A 23,579-nucleotide genomic window follows, 5' to 3' on the forward strand; every position below is an offset into this window, starting at 1 on the left:
TGACCTCTTTGACACAAGCTGAATATGTCTCAATAGAAGTGCAGGGAGACCAAATATTAAAATTGTCTTAACCTACTCATAAAATAAAAGTTACATAGTTCAGTTTTAATGTAATTTAAATGTAATTAATACGTGCGTGCGACGCACGCGCACGCACACGCACACGCACACGCACACGCACACGCACACACACTGTACTTAAGTAATGTACTTCTTTCCACCACTGGTTTCTACTGACGTGCTGTGCCATCTGGAACCATATTTGACTTTATAATTGGCATCCTGTGGTTCCTTCTGCCATAGTGGCTGGTAGCAGTGTGGATTTCATGACTAAATCAACTAGATTTAGTCGACTAAAGTCATAAACTAAAACTAGACTAACACTAAAACATTCCAGGTGACTAAAATGTGACTAAAACTACATGAAAACTATTCAAGAGACTTATGACTAAAACTCATTTAAATTTGCTGTCACAAGTCACATCAACACTGGCTGGTAGGCTATGCCTCAACGTCCATCCAAATTGTTTTTGGAAAAGAATGAGGACTCCTGGAGGATGGAATTAAGAGACTAAATAATCAAAAATAAATGAAAACAGTAAATGATAAAACAAGCCCCCTCACGTATTGGAAGGAAAATATCAGTCACCAGAAAAACTACCTGGGTGTTAAAAAAGAATGCAACGCCGCCATCCTGTGGAATATTACAGTAATATACTGGTGTAACAGGAAGCACAGTGCTGCTGTGCCGTGACGTCAGTTTGTTATGCACAGCAGCTGATCAGCAGTGTTGCCATGTCTGCCTATTATAAGCGACGTTGGGTTTTTTGGGGCTGTGTGTGGGTCAATGTATTTTTTGTGCTATACTAAATGCATATTAATTGTTTACCCTCCCAAAAAAATAACTTTTATTCCCTACCGATTATTTATTTCAACTGTTTTATTATATTTCGACCATTGCTTTAGCAATGTAAGCGTAAGTTTTCTAATGCCAATAATAAAGCTCCCTTTTTTAAGATTTGTTTTTGGCCTTTATTGATAGTATCAAGAGAAGATGGACAGGAAAGAGGGAGAGAGAGAATTAAGGGGGAGAGACATGCAGCAAAGGTCGTCATGACGGGACTCGAAAGCCCCTTACGACTCCCGTTGATTGAAATATCCCGTTTGATTGATTGAAATATTTATTAACAGTTTGCAGAATTACTAATGATCATGAAGTCAATGGTCGGAATGACGATGCGTCGGAATGCCGCTCTGTTCCCATCATGGTTGGGGAATCCATTTTTGCATATTATGGAAACCATCGTTAATAAAAAAAATCTAAATATATATTTTTAATATTGTTTAAACAAATCTGCCTACCGATGATGTCACTGGTGGACCGGTTTCTGAACTGCCCACAGCCAGAAAATAATTGTGGTATTTTTTTATCATGAACATTAGTGAGGAGTCGAGGACCAATAGATAAAGTTGAAAAGTGGTGCTTTAATAATTGTTTTCTGTTTTCATAGAGTTGCTGGTTTCCTTCTCACACAACAGCAGAACCTGGCAACAGCCCTCACTCCGCACAGAGCAGAGAGCAGGCCTAGGTGAGGTTGGAATGGAATGGAAGCCATCATGAAGATCTAATAACAACAACCAACCACCTCATCCTCACCTCTCTGACTCTATCGACAACGCAACAACCCGGACCACCATCAAAACAACACGAACCAGGACTTTGTTATAAGCTTATTGTCTTCCATCCAGTGCAGACAACAGGCCCTGCAGTCTGGGCTGCCTGCGAGGTGTTTTCTCCCACACGAATCGAGGCCCACTAAAGGCCCATATGCAGTGTGTGTATCTGTGTGTGTTTGCCTGCTAAAAAGCTAATTGTTTTCGAAGCAGGAGGGGACCAACAGACAGACAGACTTTCATGTTGTTGTTGATGGAGAATGGAGATGAACATGTCCCTGATGTGATCGCCGCCTCCTCGGACACAAGATGAAGCGTTATTAGACTTCAATCGTCGGAGGAGCTTATAACGTCGGTTATAAGTTCACACAGTGTTCTGTACTATCTAACTGTGTGCTGGTGTTGTTCGCTCCACACAACGCAGAGGAGGACGAGTCGTTTGGAAGGTAACGAATCGTTTTCATTTCAAGGATGTTGAAATTTATACGGGCTTATATTCGTGACCACAAAGCTTGAAATGTAATTTAGATGCTATGCTGCTATTCGGACAGATGCTAGGTTCATTGTTTACTTGGCTAAATGTAGTTTCAATGTACAGATTTTTTTTTTACACTATTGTTTTTAGACTGATTCATTGGTCAATGTACAGGTTACAATGTACGGAAATATAGAGATCATTTTTTGACAATTAGCATATTGTTTAGTCTGATGTTAGGTTAATTGTTTACACTCTGGTGAAGAGCTTCTGCTAAACGACTACTAACATTGTTCATTGTATACATTATTTATTAGACCAGTCTCAAACCTTTTCATGTCAGAAAGAGCCCCAAATTAATGTTAATATATGGCATAATTTGGCTATAGACCCCCCTCATCTGAAACTATATGTTTTGCCAGTTACACCCCAGGCCCCAGTCAGACGAGATTTGTGTTGTTAAAATGTTTAAAACAAAATGTTCCAGAATGTTCACATACTGGGAGAACACTTTTCAGGGATATTGCGTTGAATTAAAGTTCAGTTGACCAGATGGGCACCTAAGCACCGTGTAGTGCCACATCTTAGCAGAACTCTGAGAGAGACTATAGTGCTGTGTGATTCTCATTTTCTCATTTTGTTGTCTTTAGTCTGTCGTTTGCTGAATATTCAAAATGTGGCTTTAAACAGACGACACCAAAGTGCTCGACTTAAACCTCCCTTGAAGACAGCCAACCAGTGCTGCACCATTCATGCTCAAATTCAGAAATTAGATTGCATTGATGTCTGAATCTGTATAGTATGGATCGCAATCTTTTTTCGATTAATCGTGCAGCACTAAATAGACTTAATAGAGAGAAATGATGGGTAGAATACTAGAATAATGTATTTATTGTTTTGTTATGTTAACCCATTGAGACCTGAGACCAGATTCTACAATATGTATTTGGCCGCCGACCCCATCATTATGTTGTTCAGGGATCCCCAGAAGCAAAGATTTGACTGTGAAAGAATAAGATAATTCAAAGATGTGCACACTTTTTCATGATTTTTCAAAAAATAGCAGATCTATCTACAAGCTTGCACTATGAGCTTGTATACCTGCTATTTTTCAATAGCTAAAGTACGAAATAATGGTTAATGTGGTTAAACGCTAAAGCGACACAGATGTGTTCCAGGACGGGAACCCCTTTTGGTGTTTTAGGCATTATGTTATACTGTAGTGATTGAAAAATAGCAGATCTGCTATTCTTTTTTAGTCGCAAAAATCTTTGAATATATATTCTTTCAGAGCGAACGTTTTTAACTCAAATCTTTGCTTCTGGGGGGGTCCCTGGAACAACATATTTTCAAATGGGGGTCGCCGGCCAATTACATATAATCTTGGGGGTTCCTTGACATGAAAATGTTTGAGAACGACTGACATAGAAACATGGGGTTTTTCAGAAAACTGTCAGGATTCAGAAGACATTTGTAGAAAATCGTTCCCTGGTCTAAATGGGTTAACTAAGCCTTGGTGTTCTTGTCTCGGTACTACAGACCGATGACATCCAGCCACGACATCTGACCGAGACCAGCGTGAATCGGAGTAATCGTCACCCCCCTACAGGCCGCCGCCGCCGCGGGCACATCGGAGAACGGAGACGAGAACATGTGGCTCAAGCTGTTCTTCCTGCTGCTCTACTTCCTGGTCCTGTTCGTGCTGGCGCGCTTCTTCGAGGCGGTCGTCTGGTACGAGGAGAGATGGGATATTTGCAACACGGTTTAGCTATTAACAAAAGCCGTGATTTATTAAAACCTCACAAGTAATTAATGGTAGAGGCTCCGTATAATCGTGACCAAAAAAAAAAACGTCTCATCGGGTTTGATTTAAGTCTTAGTCCTTTTGAATGACACACCATTTAGTCTTAGTCATATTTAGTCTTCTGAAATTGTTTAGTCTTAATCTTAGTCAACAAAATGAACACTGTTTGCACACACGAAGTCCTGCAGCCGACACAAGATGTTTAAACATGTATTTACTTCCAAAGAGATGTACCATCTATAATTTGGCTACTGTATTATTTGTGTTTTAAAAGGCAGCAACTGTTGAGAAAAAAAAGACATTTTGTGGGAAAAAACATATTAAAACCTACCGTAATGTACAAATGCTCACTTTATTTTATGCATCCATAGTTTTGTGGAATAAAATGTGTGCAGAATAACGGTGAAACCGTGACTACGTACGTCTCTCTCTGGAACAGGTACGAGACGGGCCTGTTTGCCACGCAGCTGGTGGACCCGGTCACGCTGAGCTTCAAGAAGCTGCGGACCATCCTGGAGTGCCGCGGCCTGGGCTACTCTGGCCTGGCCGAGAAGAGAGACGTCAGCGAGCTGGTGGAGAAGTCAGGCAAGTAGACCCCGGATCTTAACCCATTCTGACCTGAGATCAGATTCATACGAGGTTTCCACTGGACACACACTGGTCTGATGAACCCATTCTGACCTGAGATCAGATTCTAAAAATGTCAGTCGTTCTTCGAATTCTTCAAAAATAGCAGACCTACAAGCTCGTATCGCGCCACTCGGTGGCGCGATATGAGCTTGTAGATCTGCTATTTTTCAATAGGTAAAGCATAACATGATGCTAACACCAAAATGGGTGCCCGGTCAGAATGGGTTAAAGAAACTGCCAACTGGTTAATATGTGTAACGCCATTTAAAAGTGCCATTTTTTTGTTTATCTTGGCAGTGCTGGTTGGCAAGTATCAATACACTTTTAGACCGACATGTTTGCGCCAGCATGGGCGATTTAGATTTATTTCTTGATCGCCTCTTAATTGTTTAAATATGACGTCATGGGCCCAGGCGGTGGCGTAACCGTCTGGGCACCTGACTGGTAATCCAGTCGCAGTGTGCCGCGGGTTCGACTCCCGAGCCCGACACGGCCTTTACTGCATGTCTTCCCCCATCTCTCTCCCGTTTCCTGTCAGCCTACTGTCTGTCCCTTCAAAAAACCAATAAAAGGCGTAAGCCACAAAAAAAAAATCTTTAAAATATGACGTCACGGGCCGCTATGCTTGATAAATCTTATTGATAAAGGGTACTCAATAAGCTTGTTATCGGATTTGTTCGGGTATCGGGTATCAAGCTTCATCCCTACTAAAAAAAACTCAGCCTGATGGCCTAAACATCTAACATCCCCCCCCCAGCCATAGGGATATCCCTTTCGGCTTAGTGGTTAAAATGTAGGGGGCGGCAATGGATCAGGGGTAGTGTGGCCGGTAGAACGGCCGCATGGGAATTTTCACGTCTGCCCTGGCTTTTGTGTGCCCCCCAGGCAGTTTCTAAGTTGCTTTGTTCATCAGAAACCTCCCCCTAACTATCTAAACTAGGGTTGGGACAGTTCAACGGTTTACCGTTTAAGAGCCCTGTGCAGATGTCTCGCATACCATTCATGCCAGTGTCAACATCACAGGTCATAGAATCCTCTCTTAGCGTTAAATAGTTTCCCCCCCCAGGCACTAAAGTCCTGTGTCTATGACTATTATAGATTAGTAGATTACCTTGTTATCCAGGTGTATTTTTGGACTCTATACGTTTTTGTTGCGCACATTTTCGTGGTTCACACAAATTCTCCCTGGTCACTTGCAATGCACGTGCTCTGCATGTGTATATGCGCGTGTGATGTCGTATAGCAGCTGGTTTCTTTCTTTCGCGGTCGTCTTTCCTCTAAAATTCCCACGAGCTGTTTTGAGAATGCATCCATCTACCTGAAAAGCAGGTTTCCTGACTGTTTGGATGATGGAGGCTTTTTTTTCACGCGTCGGGCACAGCAGAAGCACCCAAAACAACCCTGTGTGCCAGAAGGATATAATGATTAAAATAAGGAAGAGATTTTCCATTTCATACTAAACAAGCAAGCTTGTGGCTTTTTGTTCTGAGCAACTTGTGCGCAACCTGTTCAGCTGATATGCCACTCCCCCGGGACACAAACCTACACAAATACATTACGACTTGATCGTCAGAAGTAGGTACTACTTAATAATGAAAATAGTCAGTCTACATACAGTCTACGAGCTCTCAAGGCAAACGTGACACATTGTGAGCTTGTAGATCAGCTATTTTCCGCTGTTTGAAGTACGTCAAAGCAAAGCATGTAAGGTTTGAGTGGTTAACGGGATGTATTGGAAATATAGAAAGGTCAGTGCTGCTTCAAGCACATCCCAAGTGCCAAGGACAAACTTACAAATGTTTGGGTCACACAAGAAGCTTATCTAGCCTGTGGGCTGACTTTATTTATATGTTATGACCTGTAATAGTCTATGCTATATCTATGACAAGTTGACAACAGAGTTACTATAAACCGGATCTGTAGGCACTTTGTAAACAAACTACAATGCAGGGTTAGTGGGTCACACTGACATGGAAATGGCCCTGGGTTCAAATAACCTCTTCTCTTCTCTTCTCTTCTCTTCTCTTCTCTTCTCTTCTCTTCTCTTCTCTTCTCTTCTCTTCTCTTCTCTTCTCTTCTCTTCTCATCCAACACTCTTCTAGGGACTGCAACTTTTACTTTATCAATTAATTGAATAATCGAGAAGTGTACAACTGTACATATACTGTGCCCATTTTAATGTCAACAAATTGAATAACCACTTAAGTGTTGTTTTATACGTTGTCGTTGCACAGCAGTGTCCGTCATGCCAACCAAACTTGTGAAAATAGCAGATCAGCGATGAGACTGGTAGTAGTAGATGAGTGTTGTGAACTGGTAGTTTCATTCTTCTTTGTTGCTTCGTGTTCTGAAAAACCTTTCACCTATAATGACATGCCCACAATACGGATTGATTACCATATTAATGGGTTACTTTTATTAAACTTCCTCACTCTCCTCTCTCTACACTTGTTTCACGTGTGCCAGCCTTTTTTTCTAGAACCTCTGGCTTCCAGGCTGACCACTGATCCTTTCCTCTCTCGTGTAGGTTGGTTTCTGTCCTGTGCTTTGCGTTGTCATCGTCTTTCGTTTGGGGAGAATGAATGAATTCAGTCTGGGATGCTGGCGGCTGTGTGACACTGTGTGTCTGTGTTCATTCATTGCATTGTTGTAGCGTTCCCTCGACACCGCACTCCTAGTGTACGCCAGGTTCAGCCTACTATCACCTAAAACATACAGCACAAAAAAAAAAAAAAATGCACAAACTACACATTCTTTACAAACGTAAAAATAAAATCCTGTACAAACGTCTCTAATCCAACCACAGGTCACCTTGGACGTGTACACACGTCTTAGAGCTTTTTTTTATTGATATCAAACAAAACATTTAAATTCAGATTATAATTTATTTGGCCTCTCCTTCGTCACCATACACCAAACTTCGCCGTTCACTTCCTTGTTTACGGCTCAGAAAGAATGCCTCGTATCTCCTAATCTAGAGAACTATCCATGGTTTAGACCATAATTCTGTCTTCATTTCTGACTTCAGCATGCCTCTCGTTTGGAATATTAATGCTTCTAGAGAGACTTTAGCATGCATGAGGTAACAATGGAACATTATGCCTACCGGTTTTGGTGGGGAACGGAAGTGGGGGACCTTTCAGAGTGAAATCCTAGCACTCGATTAAAGGACTCTCAGCAGGATCTAAAAATACTTGTCCATGCATTCATCTTCAGTAGACTTGACTACTGTAATGGTGTCTCTTTACAGGTCTCCCGAATCAGACGACTCAGTTGATTCATTATTCCTTAATCCTTACTAATACGAAGAAAGTGGAGCATATCATCACTCCAGTTCTTAAATCCTTAAGCTCCCTGTGTGTCAAATAATTGATTTCAAAAGAACAATTTTGAATGTTCTTTTGGAAATCTTCTATAGTGTCCCTGGCAAAAACCTTTTCAAATGGCGGGCGGGTGTCCGCGGGGAAAATACATATCAATTTGGGGGTCCTTGACATGAAAAGGGTTGAGAGGAACTTCTGTACACGGCACATTCTTACCATGCCAAAGATTGCAGAAAACGTTTGACACTCGCAGTCGGATCATTATGTATGCATGATAATGGCACAAACTGTCTCACTTGTTCTTGCACTCTTGCAATAGCAAGACTGTAGAATGAGATACAGTAAACTGGCAAATGAACGCCATACTTCATAACAACATACTACAGCGTCACACTCTGAGCTTCTAATTTAGCAGCACATAAAGAGTTTTAGACTTGGTAATATGTCTTTCTCAGTATGGGTATCAGTTTTGACTTGCATGCACCAGAAGCGTTGATACCACAGTAGGTGGGGGCCTCTCTGGCCCCACCTAAGTCCAAAGTCTACAAGCACTACCTGCTAGATAGCCCGATTGATTGAATACTTTTATTAGTCACAAGTGTAAACAGCATGAGGTTGTTTAAGGTTAACAACACAATCCATCCCAGCCCTCCAGGGGAAATCATGGCGCCAGTGCCAGAAAAATGTGTGAAAAACCAAAGAAGAAGGGCCCCCTGACTAACCAGGACGTGTAGCCCCCGCCATAGCCGTTGTTGTAGGAGGAACAGCATCGCCCGGCATCATTAGCTTAGCTTGTTTTCAAGTTTTATAAGGTCCTAAACATCCTAGATTGTCTCATTTTGAGCAGTAAAGGGACAAATAAGTGTGCGCGCGGCCGCGTGCATGTCGGATCCGTATGTAGGCTGTCTAACGTGAGTAAAACATTTAAAAAATATGTTTAGTTACTGGATTAAATTACATTAATCAAAGACGAGTTTCCTCGTTCTGAGAAAGGCGGGTTGTGGAGAGAAAAACGAGGTCCCGCATTCTTGGCAAAGATTGTGTTAAATGGATGACACAGAAAGGTCCTGGGGACATTGTGGTCCTAGAGGCCGTTTGATCACAGAACCACAAAGCACTGGTGCCAGTGACACTCAACGCATCACGTCGCCACGCCATTGTGAGCTTGTGGAAAGTGTAGTATAAAATGATGGTTTATGTGCTTAAATGCTAAAGTGTGTTTCTACAAGAGAGCTGATGAAGTGGTTTGAAGTCATATATTGTGTTGTTTCTACAAGAGAGCTGATGCAGGGAGAGCTCTACTCGGCCATAAAGAGAGAGAAGTGGTTTGAAGTCATGTTGTGTTGTTGTTTCTACAGGAGAGCTGATGCAGGGAGAGCTCTACTCGGCCTTACAGAGAGAGAAGTGTTTTAAGTCATGTTGTGTTGTTGTTTCTACAGGAGAGCTGATGCAGGGAGAGCTGTACTCGCCCTAACAGAGAGAGAAGTGGTACTTTTAAGTCATGTTGTGTTGTTGTTTCTACAGGAGAGCTGATGCAGGGAGAGCTCTACTCGGCCATAAAGAGGGAGAAGGAGCAGTCGGAGGCCGGGGGAGATGCGGGCAGCAGCACCTCCTTCAGTGGAGAGATGCACTTCTATGAGCTGGTGGAGGACACCAAGGACGGAATCTGGCTGGTGCAGGTAGTTAGTTACTTTATTGACACAAATGTATAAAACATTGGGTCCAAACAATAATAAAAAGCCCATGAATCAAAAACTTTAAAATGGTACAATACATTAAAATATACAATACACAATACAGAATCCCTTTACAACAGGAGCTTTCTATTGCTCCACAAGTGACAGGCAGGCATGTAGCATAATTATGCAAAGTCTCTCTGTTAGTGCCCACAAAGAGTGAGCTCAAATCAATACCCTCATGTCCTATATTTCTCTCTGATGTCTTGTGTGAGAGGACAAACCAGTATGTGCTGTTCGTTTTGTATACCAGTCTCACATTGGCAAAACCGCACATCATATTCATAATGACCATGATGATGCCAAAACATGGATATATATATATCAGTGCTGTTGTTGTGCAGAAACCTTAACCCATTCTGACCGGGAACCCGTTTTGGTGTTAGCATCATGTTATGCTTTATCTATTGAAAAATAGCAGATCTACAAGCTCATAGCGCGCCACCGAGTGGCGCGCTACGAGCTTGTAGGTCTGCTATTTTTGAAAAATCGAAGAACGACTGACATTTTTTAGAATCTGATCTCAGGTCAGAATGGGTTCATCAGACCAGTGTGTGTCCAGTGGAAACCTCGTACGAATCTGATCTCAGGTCAGAATGGGTTAAATTCGCACCCCACTCCCGATGATCCTACCCGTCCTAATCTAGTTGAATCCCCCTGCTGTAGGTGATAGCCCAGGACCGAGGTCCGTTGCTCAGTAAGTCCAACTGGGGGAAGATGGTGCAGAAGGTGTCTCAGTTTGGGATCCGGACGGGAACCTTCAACTGTTCCCACGACTACAGGTGAGAAAACCGTTCATGGTCCTTTAGTCCCTGCTGCCCACGTTTTAAATTGGGGGTCGTTTTCTGTCACTGTGTATCGGCCAGACTGATATATTGGTTTCAGTCTGTGTTCGTTTTTTTAGTGAGTGTTATAAATTTATTGAAAATATCAGACCTACAAGCTCTGCTATTTTCAAAGAATCTGATTTTCTTTTAAAGGTGGAATGTTTTATTAAACGTTTTAACAACACAAATCTTGTATGGGGTCTCCCTGGCACAAAATATCTCCAGGGGTCAAACAAAAAATGTGTTTTGGGGGGTCCTTGACATGAAAATGTTTGAGAACCACTGGTTTAAACAATATTAGGAAGCAAGACCAAGTAGACAAATGCTGTACACTTTAGAAACTAACCTAAATGAACGCGACCCGCAACTACCGATATTTATTTGTGACTTTAGAGAAAAACGAGCCAAAAGTCGCTTATAATAAGCAGACATGGCAACCACTGGTTCGGGCCCTACTTTTTTAGATGCACCTTTTTGTTTACACACACGATATTAGTCACTTTCTCCCTCCTCCACAATACCATGTGAACAATAGATGTGGGCCATGGTGTACAGTCACGTACGTGCACACACGGCACACTAGTTAATGTTTCCCTCTGGGACACTGACTGGTGTCTTTTTACCGTAAAGAATGTAACACACCTGCATGTGCTAAGCTAATTGTCATATTATGGCCCCATTTCCTGTTGTCTGACAATGGCTGCAACACTCGTGACCTAAAGTGCAGTTGCGTTCATGCAACGTTTGTCTGTGAATGACATTGACATGACATTAATAGGCTGTAATGTAATATCTTCATCAAGTTGGAGTTTATAATCGGTCGGTGTCAAAGTAGTGCTCCGGTCATAAATGTAAACCATTGGTTGATGGCCATCAATTGCAATGATGATGATGAAAACAACGGGAGGTTTTATTTTTATTTTTAGTGCCAGTGGGCCACTTTCCTTTTCAGAGCATGCTTATTTTAACCCATTCTGACCTGAGATCAGATTCTAACTCTGGGGGATCCCTGTGGGCTTCCCCCAGAGTTAGTGTCGAAGTGTCCTTGAGCAAGACTCTGAGTCTGAACCCCTAATTGCTGACCGATGTGCAAGTTGGTGCCTCGCATGGTTTCCTCTGCCATCGGTGTATGAATGTGTGTGTGTGTGTGTGTGAATGGGTGAATGTAGTGCACGCGCTTTGGATTAAAACCGCTATATAAATACACCATTTACCATTTATTCCATCAGGTCGTGTGCCAAGCGTGGCTGGCAGCGCTCCACCCTCATCATGTCCGTTCCACAGACGTCAGCCTCCAAGGTAGGAACGGGGAGGGGAAAGTAATTTTATGTAATTGATTTATGTAATGTAATTATTATTTAACATTTTCTGTTCCTCACACAAACATGCCATCTCATTGTACAATAAATGTTTGATTAAGGCATATGTCATTGCATTTTGTATCTATCTGTAATATCATAATCATAAGCATAGTTCGATTTCTGATCAAATCGTCTCTGTCGGGTGGAAACCTCACGTGTCCAAAACTGTAACGCCGCATTTCCAGCTTGTGGATCTGCTACGTTTGATGCTTTTGCGTGACACTGAAGTGTGATCAAGTAGGACGTTAATTTCCCCAAAAAGGTTTCTAATATGGCGAGTCATCTAGCCACTATATTACGTCTATGGTCTATATACCACTGGTGTCTGGCACAAGCCCCACGCACCACTCTTATTTTGGCTTTTCTTCTGACTGCTGGTTTCATCTCTCTGCTATAATTGACAGCTGTCATCCTGGAGAGAACCTTTGATGGGGACCAGCCCGTACCGCCATACGGACATCAGACGTTTTAAATTACCCCTCATCTTTCAATTCTTCAAACTACTTTAACCCATTCTGACCTGAGATCAGATTCTAAAAATGTCTTCTACATCCTGACAGTTTTCTGAAAAAGCTATGTTTCTATGTCAGTCGTTCTTCGATTTTGCAAAAAGTAGGCTACGAGCTTGTATGTCGGTGACATGCAGCAAAGGCCGTCAGGATCGGGAGTCGAACCCGCGGCACACTGCCAGACTGGATTTACCAGCCAAGGTGCCTGGACCGCTGAGCCACGGCCCAGGCCCCGATCACCGATTTTAAAAGTTCCTTCCCACTCCGCCCCGACCAATCAGGGCAAGGTGATGCTGAAGGAGTACGACGGGCGGCGCATCGAGACGGAGCACATCTTCCGCTGGATGACGTCTCACGTGTCCCAGCGAATCAAGACGCTGCGCCGCGCCGAGCAGCTGGCGGAGGAGTGGCGGCCCGACCCCGCCCACCCCGTCAAGATGTTCCTGTTCGCCCGGCTGCCGCAGCCGCCCGCCTTCTTCTCCTCGCTGTCCGTCAAGTTCACGGGCCGCATCGAGTTCATCTTCGTGGACGTGCGCGGCTGGGACGTCAACAACCACAGCGGGCTGGCGGAGATCGGCGTGACGCAGGACCCCGCCTACATCCTCAAGATGCCCGAGGGCATCTACCGCTACGGCAACAGGTAGGGGAGAGAGAGAGAGGGGTGCACATACACACACACACACACACACACACACACACAGTAACGTCCAGTCCCTGACACCCTGCATCCACGTCACCCTCCTCACTTTAGGTCTTAACTATTACTCAGAGTATCATTTTAACACCATAGACAGAGCACCACCACCGTAGAACACATTGATAATGTTCCCTGCTGTGGTTGACACAGCACAGTGTGAACGGTAAATCTATGCAACACGTTCTCATCTTGTAGATCTGCTATTTCCACCATTGTTTTTTTAAATGTATTAGCATTTTTTGAACGTGGAAAAAATTAATGTGATTGTCTCAAATCATTGTGATTAAGTAATAATTGTGACGGGCCTAATACGCCATTTAATAGGAGCTTCGTGTCTTTCATGGTGACACGGAGGCAGAACCAGTTTGACCAAACACACTTTCACTCACAGTGATCCCTTGTTGGGGAGTCAACAGGAATAGCATGGACAAATAAAACCTTGTAAGGTTTCTAAATGCTATCTTAACCCATTCTGAACGGGAACCCGTTTTGGTGTCAGCATCATGTCATGCTTTAGCTATTGAAAAATAGCAGATCTACAAGCTCATAGCGCGCCACCGAGTGGCGCGCTACGAGCTTGTAGGTCTGCTATTTTAGAAAAATCGAAGAACGACTGACATTTTTTAAAATCTGATCTCGGGTCAGAATGGGTTCATCAGACCAGTGTGTGTCCAGTGGAAACCTCGTATGAATCTGATCTCAGGTCAGAATGGGTTAATGCACACAACACCAACACATTTGAAACTGACATGATACATACAGGTGAGAGTGAGACTAGGTGACACATGAGGATCAGCTGTTTACTGACTCCGCATGGGGGGAGTGGTACAGTACGGCCATTACATTCCTGGAAAAAAGTTTGAAAGTAATTAAATGTTTTGGCAAATATTTGGATAAACGTTGTTTTTAGATATTGATCTTGTTCATAAAAACAAAACAAAAGTGTAATTTTGTGTATATGCAACATATGTTCAAATGTAGGACTAATTTATACTGGATGTGTAAAGAATAGATCTACCAGTTGACGACACAATGCACTGTGATTGTGAAGCTTGTGGAGCCGACATTATTTTTGTCATGCGACACCTTTGCTCAAGTCTGTCTTGTGGCTTCGTATGGTCGCTACAGGCCTGGAAACGGGGTGAAATACTTTGGCAAAGTGTGTGGGAGGGAACGCCGTTTTAATATGACAAGGAACAGGTGAGACTAAAGGCCTATTCTTACTCCAGCGTTTGGTGATGAGGTGACCACCTTTTCGGTGTATGAATAGGCCTTAAGGTGACATGAGTGTCAGCTGTTCACCGACTGGCCAGTCAGGATGGGGGTGTTTGTTTGTGACAGTACTGTCATGTGTGTGTGAACCAAACAGTCGTAAATAGAATGAAAGAACAGCTGACAAAGCGGTAACGCGACGCCACAGTGACGTGATGCTGTGAACTTTCTTGCCACCACAGTTTGACTGCATAAAGAATTTAGGTTTTGAGTAGAAGCATAAGCATCATTTTATAGTTATATCTCATAATGTCTACATCGCGGCAAAGAAAGAAACAAAACATATACTTCAATTACAATATCGGTGGATCTCAAACTGTTTTAATTTCAAGGACCACCATAAATAACTCTCCTATAACCTGCATGGGGACCCCCTATACTAGGAATCGTTAAAGGGAACTGTCAAGGAATCATTTAAAATCCTAAAGGATCCTAAAGAATCCCCCCCCCCCCCCCGGTCACCCGGGGCGCCTGATGAAGGGGAAAGAAACTGGTCGGAATAACGTGTTCCTTCCACGTGCCACGTCCGGCCCACGTGAAACTCTCCCCTGTCAGGTGAAAAGAAGAAGCTTGGACTCCTCATGTATAGAAGGAAGCATGAGGTCAGTCCGCTGCCCCCCTCAGGTTGGTGGTGGAAGTGTAGCGCCCAGGATTACATTATTAGATCATTGACACTGGTTGAAAAAAATTGAATGAAAAATCGTGGGTTAATGATTTAGATTTAAAAAAAAAGAAAGTAGTGCAAAACAATATGAATTAGTATGAATTAGTCACCTCTAATATTGATCAGAATGATACCACTGTGTGTGTGTGTGTGTGTGTGTGTGTGTGTGTGTGCGCGCTGTGCGTGTGTGTTGCAGCACCGGGGAGTTCCTGTCTCTGGCGGCCATGGACACGTTTCTGCGCTCGGTGCAGCCGGAGGTCAACGACCTGTTTGTCCTCAGTCTGCTGCTGGTCAACCTGCTGGCCTGGATGGACCTCTTCATCACACAGGTCTGACCCCTGACCCTCACACAGCTCTGTGACCCCTCTGACCCTCACACGGCTCTGTGACCGCTATAGCTGTATACATCCTCCTCGTTGTCCTCTGTCCCCTCACCTCAATGGGCTCTGTGCACACACACGCCATTTTGGAAAGAACTTGGGGCCCCTTCTCTCTACTTCCTTCACGGGTGTTACCACTGATACTAAATGAAGGCTCTGTTCCGTTAATGGTCAAACGGAGTCAGGGTGCTGCTGTTGTGCATGTCGGCTCTACGCTGGGAACACTCTGACTCTGCTACACCTAGTGGGGCTCAAAGTGTCTTTGAGAGTGGGTTCCAAATGGCCCTGTACGGGTGTGTACACTCTCAGAGTTATGGGGGTCCTTCACTAAATGAAACGGAGCCTTAACCCATTCTGACCTGAGATCAGATTCATACGAGGTTTCCACTGGACACACACTGGTCTGATTAACCCATTCTGACCTGAGATCAGATTCTAAAAATGTCAGTCGTTCTTCGATTTTTCAAAAATAGCAGACCTACAAGCTCGTAGCGCGCCACTCGGTGGCGCGCTATGAGCTTGTAGATCTGCTATTTTTCAATAGCTAAAGCATAACATGATGCTAACACCAAAACGGGTTCCCGGTCAGAATGGGTTAATTAGTATCATTGGTAACACCTGTGAAGGAAGTAGGGAAGCAGCCCAGAAGCAAGGACTGTCTAAAGAGGACGAGACGCGAAGACCGTGCGGGCGACGCCATGTTGCTCCATGGAAGGAAAGAAAGAAACATGTGCAGTTGAGACCAAGGAAGCTGAACGAGGAAGTGTTGGCTGCATAAAGCCCCACTGCGCATGTTTGTTTCTTTCCTTCCATGGAGCAACATGGCGTCGCCCTTACGGTCTTCGCGTCTCGTCCTCTTTAGACAGTCCTTGCCCGGAAGTAGGAAGAGTTTTCTGCTGTCCTCAATGGCCGTGCAGAGCGAAACACCCGGGCAGATCTATTCAATTTGGCCAATTTTCAACCGGTTGCAGATCGGCTATTTACACCGGGTTAAAAGGTGGTTAAAGGGGAAAATCACAACAGATATTCATTGGATTGCTAGTGCTGTTTTGTCGTTATAAAATAATGTGTAATAACATAAGGTGCGTACTGTATCTAATGTGTTGTTGTTTTCTGCATGTATTGGTTGTTTGTCAGGGAGCGACGGTGAAGCGCTTCGTGGTGTTGATCCGAACACTTGGAACGTACAACTCCTTGCTGCTGGTGTCCTGGCTGCCAGTGCTGGTAAGTACATTATGTTGGGTTTCTCTTCAGAAATAAACCATGTAGGAAGGTTCCTGTGATACATCTAACCTGACCGCTCTCAGGATCTGTCTGAAAAACGTTGGTCTACATACAAGATTCGCTACACCACTAAGATACCTGTCAAAATACTTCACAACACAACAATCACAACACCAGAGGGTAGTTCAACAAACCACGTGCAACCTAGATTCGGCTCAAACAAGGGGTTTAATTCATTTCGCTCCTATATGCCTCTAAAATGTGAAACGCACTTCCAACAGCCGTTACGGAATGTGAATCCCTAGAATCCTTCAAAACCGCTCTCAAAGAGCACTTACGGCAAGTTACGGATGGCTTCATTTCGAAACTGGCCCCTGTAATAGAGTAAAAGTCCCCCCCACCCTCTATTTTTCTATACTGTACACGATTTTCAATCAATCCAGTCCACTGTCCTCTCCACCAGGCCCTTCTCCAGCTGCCCTACCTGGACTCCCTGTACTAAATTAACTCTAGTTCCACCACTGTCTTCTCCACCAGGCCCTGCTCCAGCTGCCCCACCTGGACTCTGTACTAAATTAACACTAGTTCCACCACTGTCCTCTCCACCAGGCCCTGCTCCAGCTGCCCCACCTGGACTCTGTACTAAATTAACTCTAGTTCCACCACTGTCCTCTCCACCAGGCCCTGCTCCAGCTGCCCCACCTGGACTCTGTACTAAATTAACTCTAGTTCCACCACTGTCCTGTCCATCAGGCCCTGCTCCAGCTGCCCCACCTGGACTCTGTACTAACTTAACTCTAGTTCCACCACTGTTCTCTCCACCAGGCCCTGCTCCAGCTGCCCTACCTGGACTCCCTGTACGGCTACAGCCTGAAGCTGCTGCGCTACGCAGACACCACGTCTCTGGCCAGCGTGGTGCGAGCCGACTGGACCTTCTACTCCACCCACCCCGCCCTCTTCCTCTCCACCTACCTGGCCCACGGCCTGCTGGTCGACTACTTCGAGAAGAAGAGGCGCTGCGCCGCCAGGTACGGAGTATTATGATTAACCCATTCTGACCTGAGATCAGATTCATACGAGGTTTCCACTGGACACACACTGGTCTGATGAACCCATTCTGACCTGAGATCAGATTCTAAAAAATGTCAGTCGTTCTTCGATTTTTCAAAAATAGCAGACCTACAAGCTCGTAGCGCGCCACTCGGTGGCGCGCTATGAGCTTGTAGATCTGCTATTTTTCAATAGCTAAAGCATAACATGATGCTAACACCAAAATGGGTTCCCGGTCAGAATGGGTTAAGAAAGAATTTTCTCGCCAAACAAATAAACAAGTGGATTAAAATAACAGGGAGGCGATTAGTGCAGAGGAGTTCCAGTAGAACTAAAAGACGAGTCATTCTATGCTCTGACAATAGCAGCTCAGCATGCAACCCAGTGTCAAATCAGGCATTACGACGCCACCCAGGCCCAACTAAGTGAACTGTAGATTTTAGTCGACTAAAATCGTATGCTATTTAGTCAAATAAAACTAGACTAAAACATGTAGTGGTCAGACTAGCAATAGAGTCCACGTTCAATCTTCCAGCCATTGGCCAAAACATTTTTTTTTTTTTTTTAAAGATATCTTTTTTGCGGCTTACGCCTTTTATTGGTTTTTTGAAGGGACAGACAGTAGGCTGACAGCAAACGGGAGAGAGATGGGGGGGATGACATGCAGTAAAGGCTGTGTCGGGCACACTGCGACTGGATTACCAGTCGGGTGCCCAGACGGTTACGCCACCGCCTGGGCCTAGCCAAAACATTATTGTGATATAACTGAGCTACAGCTGTGTAACTTCCCTTCTTCACTGTTACTCATTTTGACTGGCAGCTCTTTGAACTGTTACTGTATCTCACTAGCTCTCACAATTTACCCGATCTGTTGAAACTAATTAACTTATACCATTAAAGTGGTATAAAAGTCAATCAGATATTTAGGGCTATATCTTGCCACCCCTTAACCCTTATCCCTAAACTAATTTGCCATTTTTTACTATTTAAAAAAACCTTAAAATAAAATCAAAATGGCAAATGTGTTTTGGGATAAGGGTGGCGCAAGATGAAGCCCATAGTATAATATTGCTTTGTGACTAAACATTGTCCCCCACACACAAAGGAACAGTTTAGACGTATTATAATAATTTTGGAAATATTCTAATTTTCCCCTTAACGCACAAGATCGGTATCGGCCAATCGGTATCGGGCGATTCGAGAAAACTAATTGGTGATGGGTGGTCTGTGTGTGAATGCAATGCACGCTGCCTTGGATAAAGGCGCTACTATATAAATGCACCGTTACCATGTCCTCCCTGTAGGGTGGAGGAGGAGAGCGCCACCAACCTGGAGTGGCTGAGCAGCCTGTGGGACTGGTACGCCTCCTACCTGATGCACCCCGTGGCCGCCTCGCTGCAGCCTGAAGGGGGCGCCAACAACGACCAGTCCGACTGGGGCGGCGGCGACGACGACGACCCCAACTTCCTGCTGGAGCGCCTGGCCTTCCCCGACCTCTGGCTGCGCCCCCTGGTGGACGTGGAGTACATGAAGGCGCTGCCCACCTGGCGCTTCCGAGCCGTGGGGGGAGGCGGCGAGGAGGCGGAGTCGGGGGACAGCAGCGGGACGGATAAGAGGGACGACGATGTCGTCGTGGACAGTGCGGACAGCGATGGTTCCCTCGTGGACCGCGGCGGTCGCCTCGCGCAACAACCCGCCGCCGATAATATTCAGACGAGCGAAGAACGTGACGATCCGTCGCCGAGCCAGAGCGTCGGTTCTTTGGTCAGCGACGATGACGAGGACCGTCCCGTCTCCTCCTCCTCCGAAGCCTGCCGTCGCCACGGGAACGGAACGCCGCAGCGCGAGGAGGAGGGACCCGTATCGTCGTGTGACCACGATCACCACCACCCGCCCTCCTCCGCTGCCCCTGATTGGTCGGCTTGGCCGGCGGCCGTGCTGCACTGCTCGGAGTGCGTGGTCTGCCTGGAGAACTTTGGTAGCGAGGAGCTGCTGATGGCGCTGCCGTGCGGCCACGCCTTCCACCAGCAGTGCATCGTGGTGTGGCTGGAGAACGGACGCCACTGCTGCCCCGTGTGCCGCTGGCCCAGCTACAAGAAGAAACGCAGCCCCCCCCCAGCCCCCCCCAACCAAAACACTACGGACCGGGACTGACCACACAGCCCCCACTCAGAGTGCTGTTTGTCTGTCTGTCTGTCCCCCGCTTAACCACCTCGACTCCTCTGTCCTTGTCTCCTCTGTCCTTGTCTCCTCTGTCCTTGTCTCCTCTCTCCTTTGACGTCTGTCCTCCCCTCTCCTGCGGTCTCTTTGTCGTCTGACCGTGCACTTTTGATGACGTCGAGAGGTTTGATCTGTGTCGATCCCTAGCCGAGGCTCCTGCAGCGTTAGACATGTTGAGAATATCCTGAAATCAACTAGGGCTGTAACTACCCTTTGTTGTCTCAGTGACACTCCTATTGATTATTCTTACCATATATTTATTTATTAATGTGTCAACATTAAACAATTGTATACTGTAATTAAGTAATTGACAACCCCTGTTTAATGCTTTGTTGGACAACAGTGTAACACAGAATAGCATGTCTACATGCTCACAGATGGGCTATTTTCGCAATTTTCCCCAGTAAATATTGATTATTTTCTATTAAAATCGATTGATTAAAAAATAAATAAATACATAATCGATTCGTTTGATTAACCCTTAAAGGAAGCTCCTCTATTAGTGATCTATAAGATCCACAGATTCTCCGTGAAATCACAAAAGTCCTCGATCAACGACAAAAGCCATGTTTCTTTTCCTCGTCTTCTGTTGTTGTAACAACTGAACTCCCTCTCTGGAACTCTGTTCATTTTACTTAGTGCATCTCTCCATCTCTGAGCTCCTCTGTAAACGTTTTCAAGGAAAAAAACTGAATCCTTCTGCCCCAGTTCTCTTGAATTGAATGTCTCCGTTCCCCAAACCGATGTCTCTGTTCCCTGTCTCTCCGTGACCCCGTGGGCGTTTTTGTTGCAGCGTGTCTTCATGAGGGGAGAAAACGTTCATCTTCTGGGCCGTACTAAAAGGATTGTTAGCATTGTTTACGACAGAATGTTACTGTGGGCTGCCTGGCTTGTTAACGCTTGTTGTGCTTGACCCCACCCCCTCCTCCTCCTCCTCCTCCCTTGGAAGTGTGTATTGAGTTTAGCGAAGACAGCTAGCAAGTTTTCATTTTTTTTGTCATAAGAAGAAGAAAATGTGCAAATGTGAAACATTTTTCCCCCCGACACTTGGTGAGGACAATGATATCTCTTGGAACTTTGGGACACCAGTGGGAGAGGACAAGAGTAAGATAAATATTTATTTCCTTCCTGAAACGTCAACGTAAGGAGGCGCGAGGATGAAGAAAAACACTACACTACAGGTGGAAAGAAAGCTATTATCGTCCTGCTACATCATCATTATCACGAAAGGAAGGAAAAAAAAGGCAAGACTCTGACATGGTCAATGGAAGAGTTCTGCCGGTACAAGTACTGAGACCGGTCGGTTGCAGGTGATTTGTCAAAATAAAGGAACCTCCTCATTTGCACGAGGCATACATTTGAAAGCATCTTTAAAGCGGAGGCTTTTCCCTTTTTTTCTGCCGTTTGGTCAAAAATAAATAACACTATGATTTAATTATAAAGAAATAATACTATGATTTAATTATAAAGAAATAACACTATGATTTTCCAGCATGCTGTCTTGTTTGGCCCTGCTGTTGAATGCGGTCTCATTGTCTGTGAAGTGCTTCTCAACCGTGGTAATTATAAGGACCCCCAGAGCTCTTAAGAGTATGGAACGGGTCCATTTGGTTCTAGTTTTAGTTAAAATACCTGTAAGGGCCTATTTGTGGTTGCTGGACCCCCACATTGAGAGCCACTGACCTATGATAAGACAACGGGGGTACATGTGGCGGTGGAACAAAATGTTCCACTTTGGAAACATTACAAAATCCAACCTGAATAATGAGCTAAATTCCGCCAGGTCAGACAAATCCTCTTCTGTTTTCGGCAGGTAAGGAACGATCATACTGGTCTTTCCTGCACGACGAGAAGCCTATTGTCTTCCCTGACCCAGAATCACAACAAACCCGCTGTGTACAATTGCATGGCATCACTCTCGCTGCTCATGGCCTGCGGTGGTTCCATTATACTGTACATGTCAGGTACCTGTATTTTGTTGTTACTGTACTTACATGTAGTTCAGTAAAAGTTCAGTAAGGCCTAACTTCTATCGTTCATAATGAAGACATTCTGAAACAAAAGATATATATATATTTCATGTCATGTATTTTTTTTCCCCTGTCAAATGCAGCTATTTGACTTATTGGTTGAGAGAGCCACAAAGTGCTAATATGTGATGTCATATTGAATTATTGTTCCCCAAGACGAGAGACTAAAGTTTTGAGTTTGGACCCTGAACTGTAAAATGGAAACAAAACCAACTCTGATCATGTGCTTCTTTGTGTGTCGCCCGAACTTGACTAATTCTAGACTCAGGAAGTAAAAGTCATAACAAGGTTTCCGTAGGTGAACCTGCGGAAGGATCATTACCGTCGGTCACAGCGGCCTGCGAGGACCGTGGCGAACCGTGTGCGATTCAAACCTTCATTTATTTATTCTCGAAAGACCACTCGTCGTATGAATGAAGTCAAGATGTGGAGCGCGTGTGTGTGTCGCCAGCAAATGTCACAAACCACATCTGTGACCTTTAAATCAAGTGAGGTGCACGTGGTTTGTGAGATTTGCGTGTCGCTTCGATTGATTACTTTTATCACTTTGATTACCACTTTTTTTAGAATACTGAATTGTAAACGGCATGTGGGGACTTGTTTCCATTGTGGAGCTATGTATTCAATTCATCAACATAGGATAAAAGAATTACACAAATACATGTCATCAACACATACAATTACAAACACTGTCAGCCCTATCCCATACCTCTTATGCAGGCACGTACACACAGACGTCAAAGGGGGCTTCAACCCCTGCCCCTTTTCCCGTCTGTAAAACAACTGCCCTCTCCAGACCATGAATGCAGCAAATACTATGGTGAAAGAAATGCAAATGCCCTCCTCTCCTTTCCATGCCATACCCAAGAATAGTTTTTTTCCCGAACTCTCCTGATCTTGAATGCAGCATTTTGCACTGAAAGAATTTGTTTAGAAATCCATGTCATCGCCACATCTCCAGTAGCCAATGAGTGGGAAAATAGCAGATCTACAAAAAAAACTGCAAAAGTAGGCTAAGGATATTTTTTCATTTATTTTAAGATTGGGGCATTGGTCGAACTATTGCAATATTATGTTCAGAAGCATCTTCCATAAAATCTTAATAGTCTCGGAAATGTCATATGAAAGCAAAGGTTAAAGACTCAATCTGTGATTTATTCACATGGTTGGCAGTATGAAGAACAGTGTTGGGGGGGGGGCCTCCTTTCATAATGTTTCACAAATTGCAGGTTAGGACTTGGCCATAGAAACATTTGCAGGCGTACTTTGCTCATACTTGATACTTCCATAGAGCGTTTCAGAAAGTATTTATAGCCTCGAACAAAGCAAACTCGGATGGTGACAACTCATGACGATAAAAATTTTTTATAATGAGCCGAATAAATTATTACAAGATAAAAAAGAGCAGGGTACAACACTTGTTGTTCGGCCCAAACAAATTGTGTTTATTGTCATGATTTGTCAGGAGCCGAGTTGGCTTTGTCCGAGGCTTACAGCCTACAGGTCATTAAATTAAAATAAATACTGAAACGTCTATGGGAAAAATTAATTGTACATTCTCTTCAGATGAGCATGACTTGGCTGTTGGTGCTGTGCTTCCCTCATCCTCAGCTTGTTTAGTTCCAGGTAGCAGGCCTACTCAAAGCTTTCAAATAGTTTAGAGTATAATGTGCAATATTTGCCTCGGAGGTGATGATGTGGAG

At 44.4% G+C, this 23,579-nt stretch overlaps 1 protein-coding gene across 1 annotated transcript; it reads left to right on the forward strand.

The window, feature by feature from the left end:
- The first annotated feature begins 1,574 nt into the window (after positions 1-1,574).
- Positions 1,575-22,059, forward strand: rnf103 (ring finger protein 103). Its single transcript, XM_080773682.1, has 11 exons — positions 1,575-2,120; positions 3,689-3,880; positions 4,393-4,538; positions 9,431-9,585; positions 10,309-10,424; positions 11,699-11,768; positions 12,621-12,979; positions 15,169-15,301; positions 16,490-16,576; positions 17,402-17,604; positions 18,931-22,059. Exons 2-11 carry the CDS (start codon positions 3,801-3,803, stop codon positions 19,778-19,780), a joined length of 2,199 nt encoding a protein of 732 aa, XP_080629808.1. The 5' UTR covers positions 1,575-2,120; positions 3,689-3,800; the 3' UTR covers positions 19,781-22,059.
- The last annotated feature ends 1,520 nt before the right edge of the window (positions 22,060-23,579 follow it).

This window comes from Protomyctophum bolini (assembly GCF_963924005.1).
Source record: "Protomyctophum bolini genome assembly, chromosome: 10".
NCBI classification, from domain to species: domain Eukaryota; kingdom Metazoa; phylum Chordata; class Actinopteri; order Myctophiformes; family Myctophidae; genus Protomyctophum; species Protomyctophum bolini.

Bases quoted from the DNA above. Each gene is read 5' to 3' on its own strand.
- rnf103 (XM_080773682.1), top strand. From the start codon at position 3,801: ATGTGGCTCAAGCTGTTCTTCCTGCTGCTCTACTTCCTGGTCCTGTTC. The intron at 15,302-16,489 runs GTCTGACCCCTG...GTTGTTTGTCAG, and splicing joins TGGACCTCTTCATCACACAG to GGAGCGACGGTGAAGCGCTT. The intron at 17,605-18,930 runs GTACGGAGTATT...TCCTCCCTGTAG, and splicing joins AAGAGGCGCTGCGCCGCCAG to GGTGGAGGAGGAGAGCGCCA.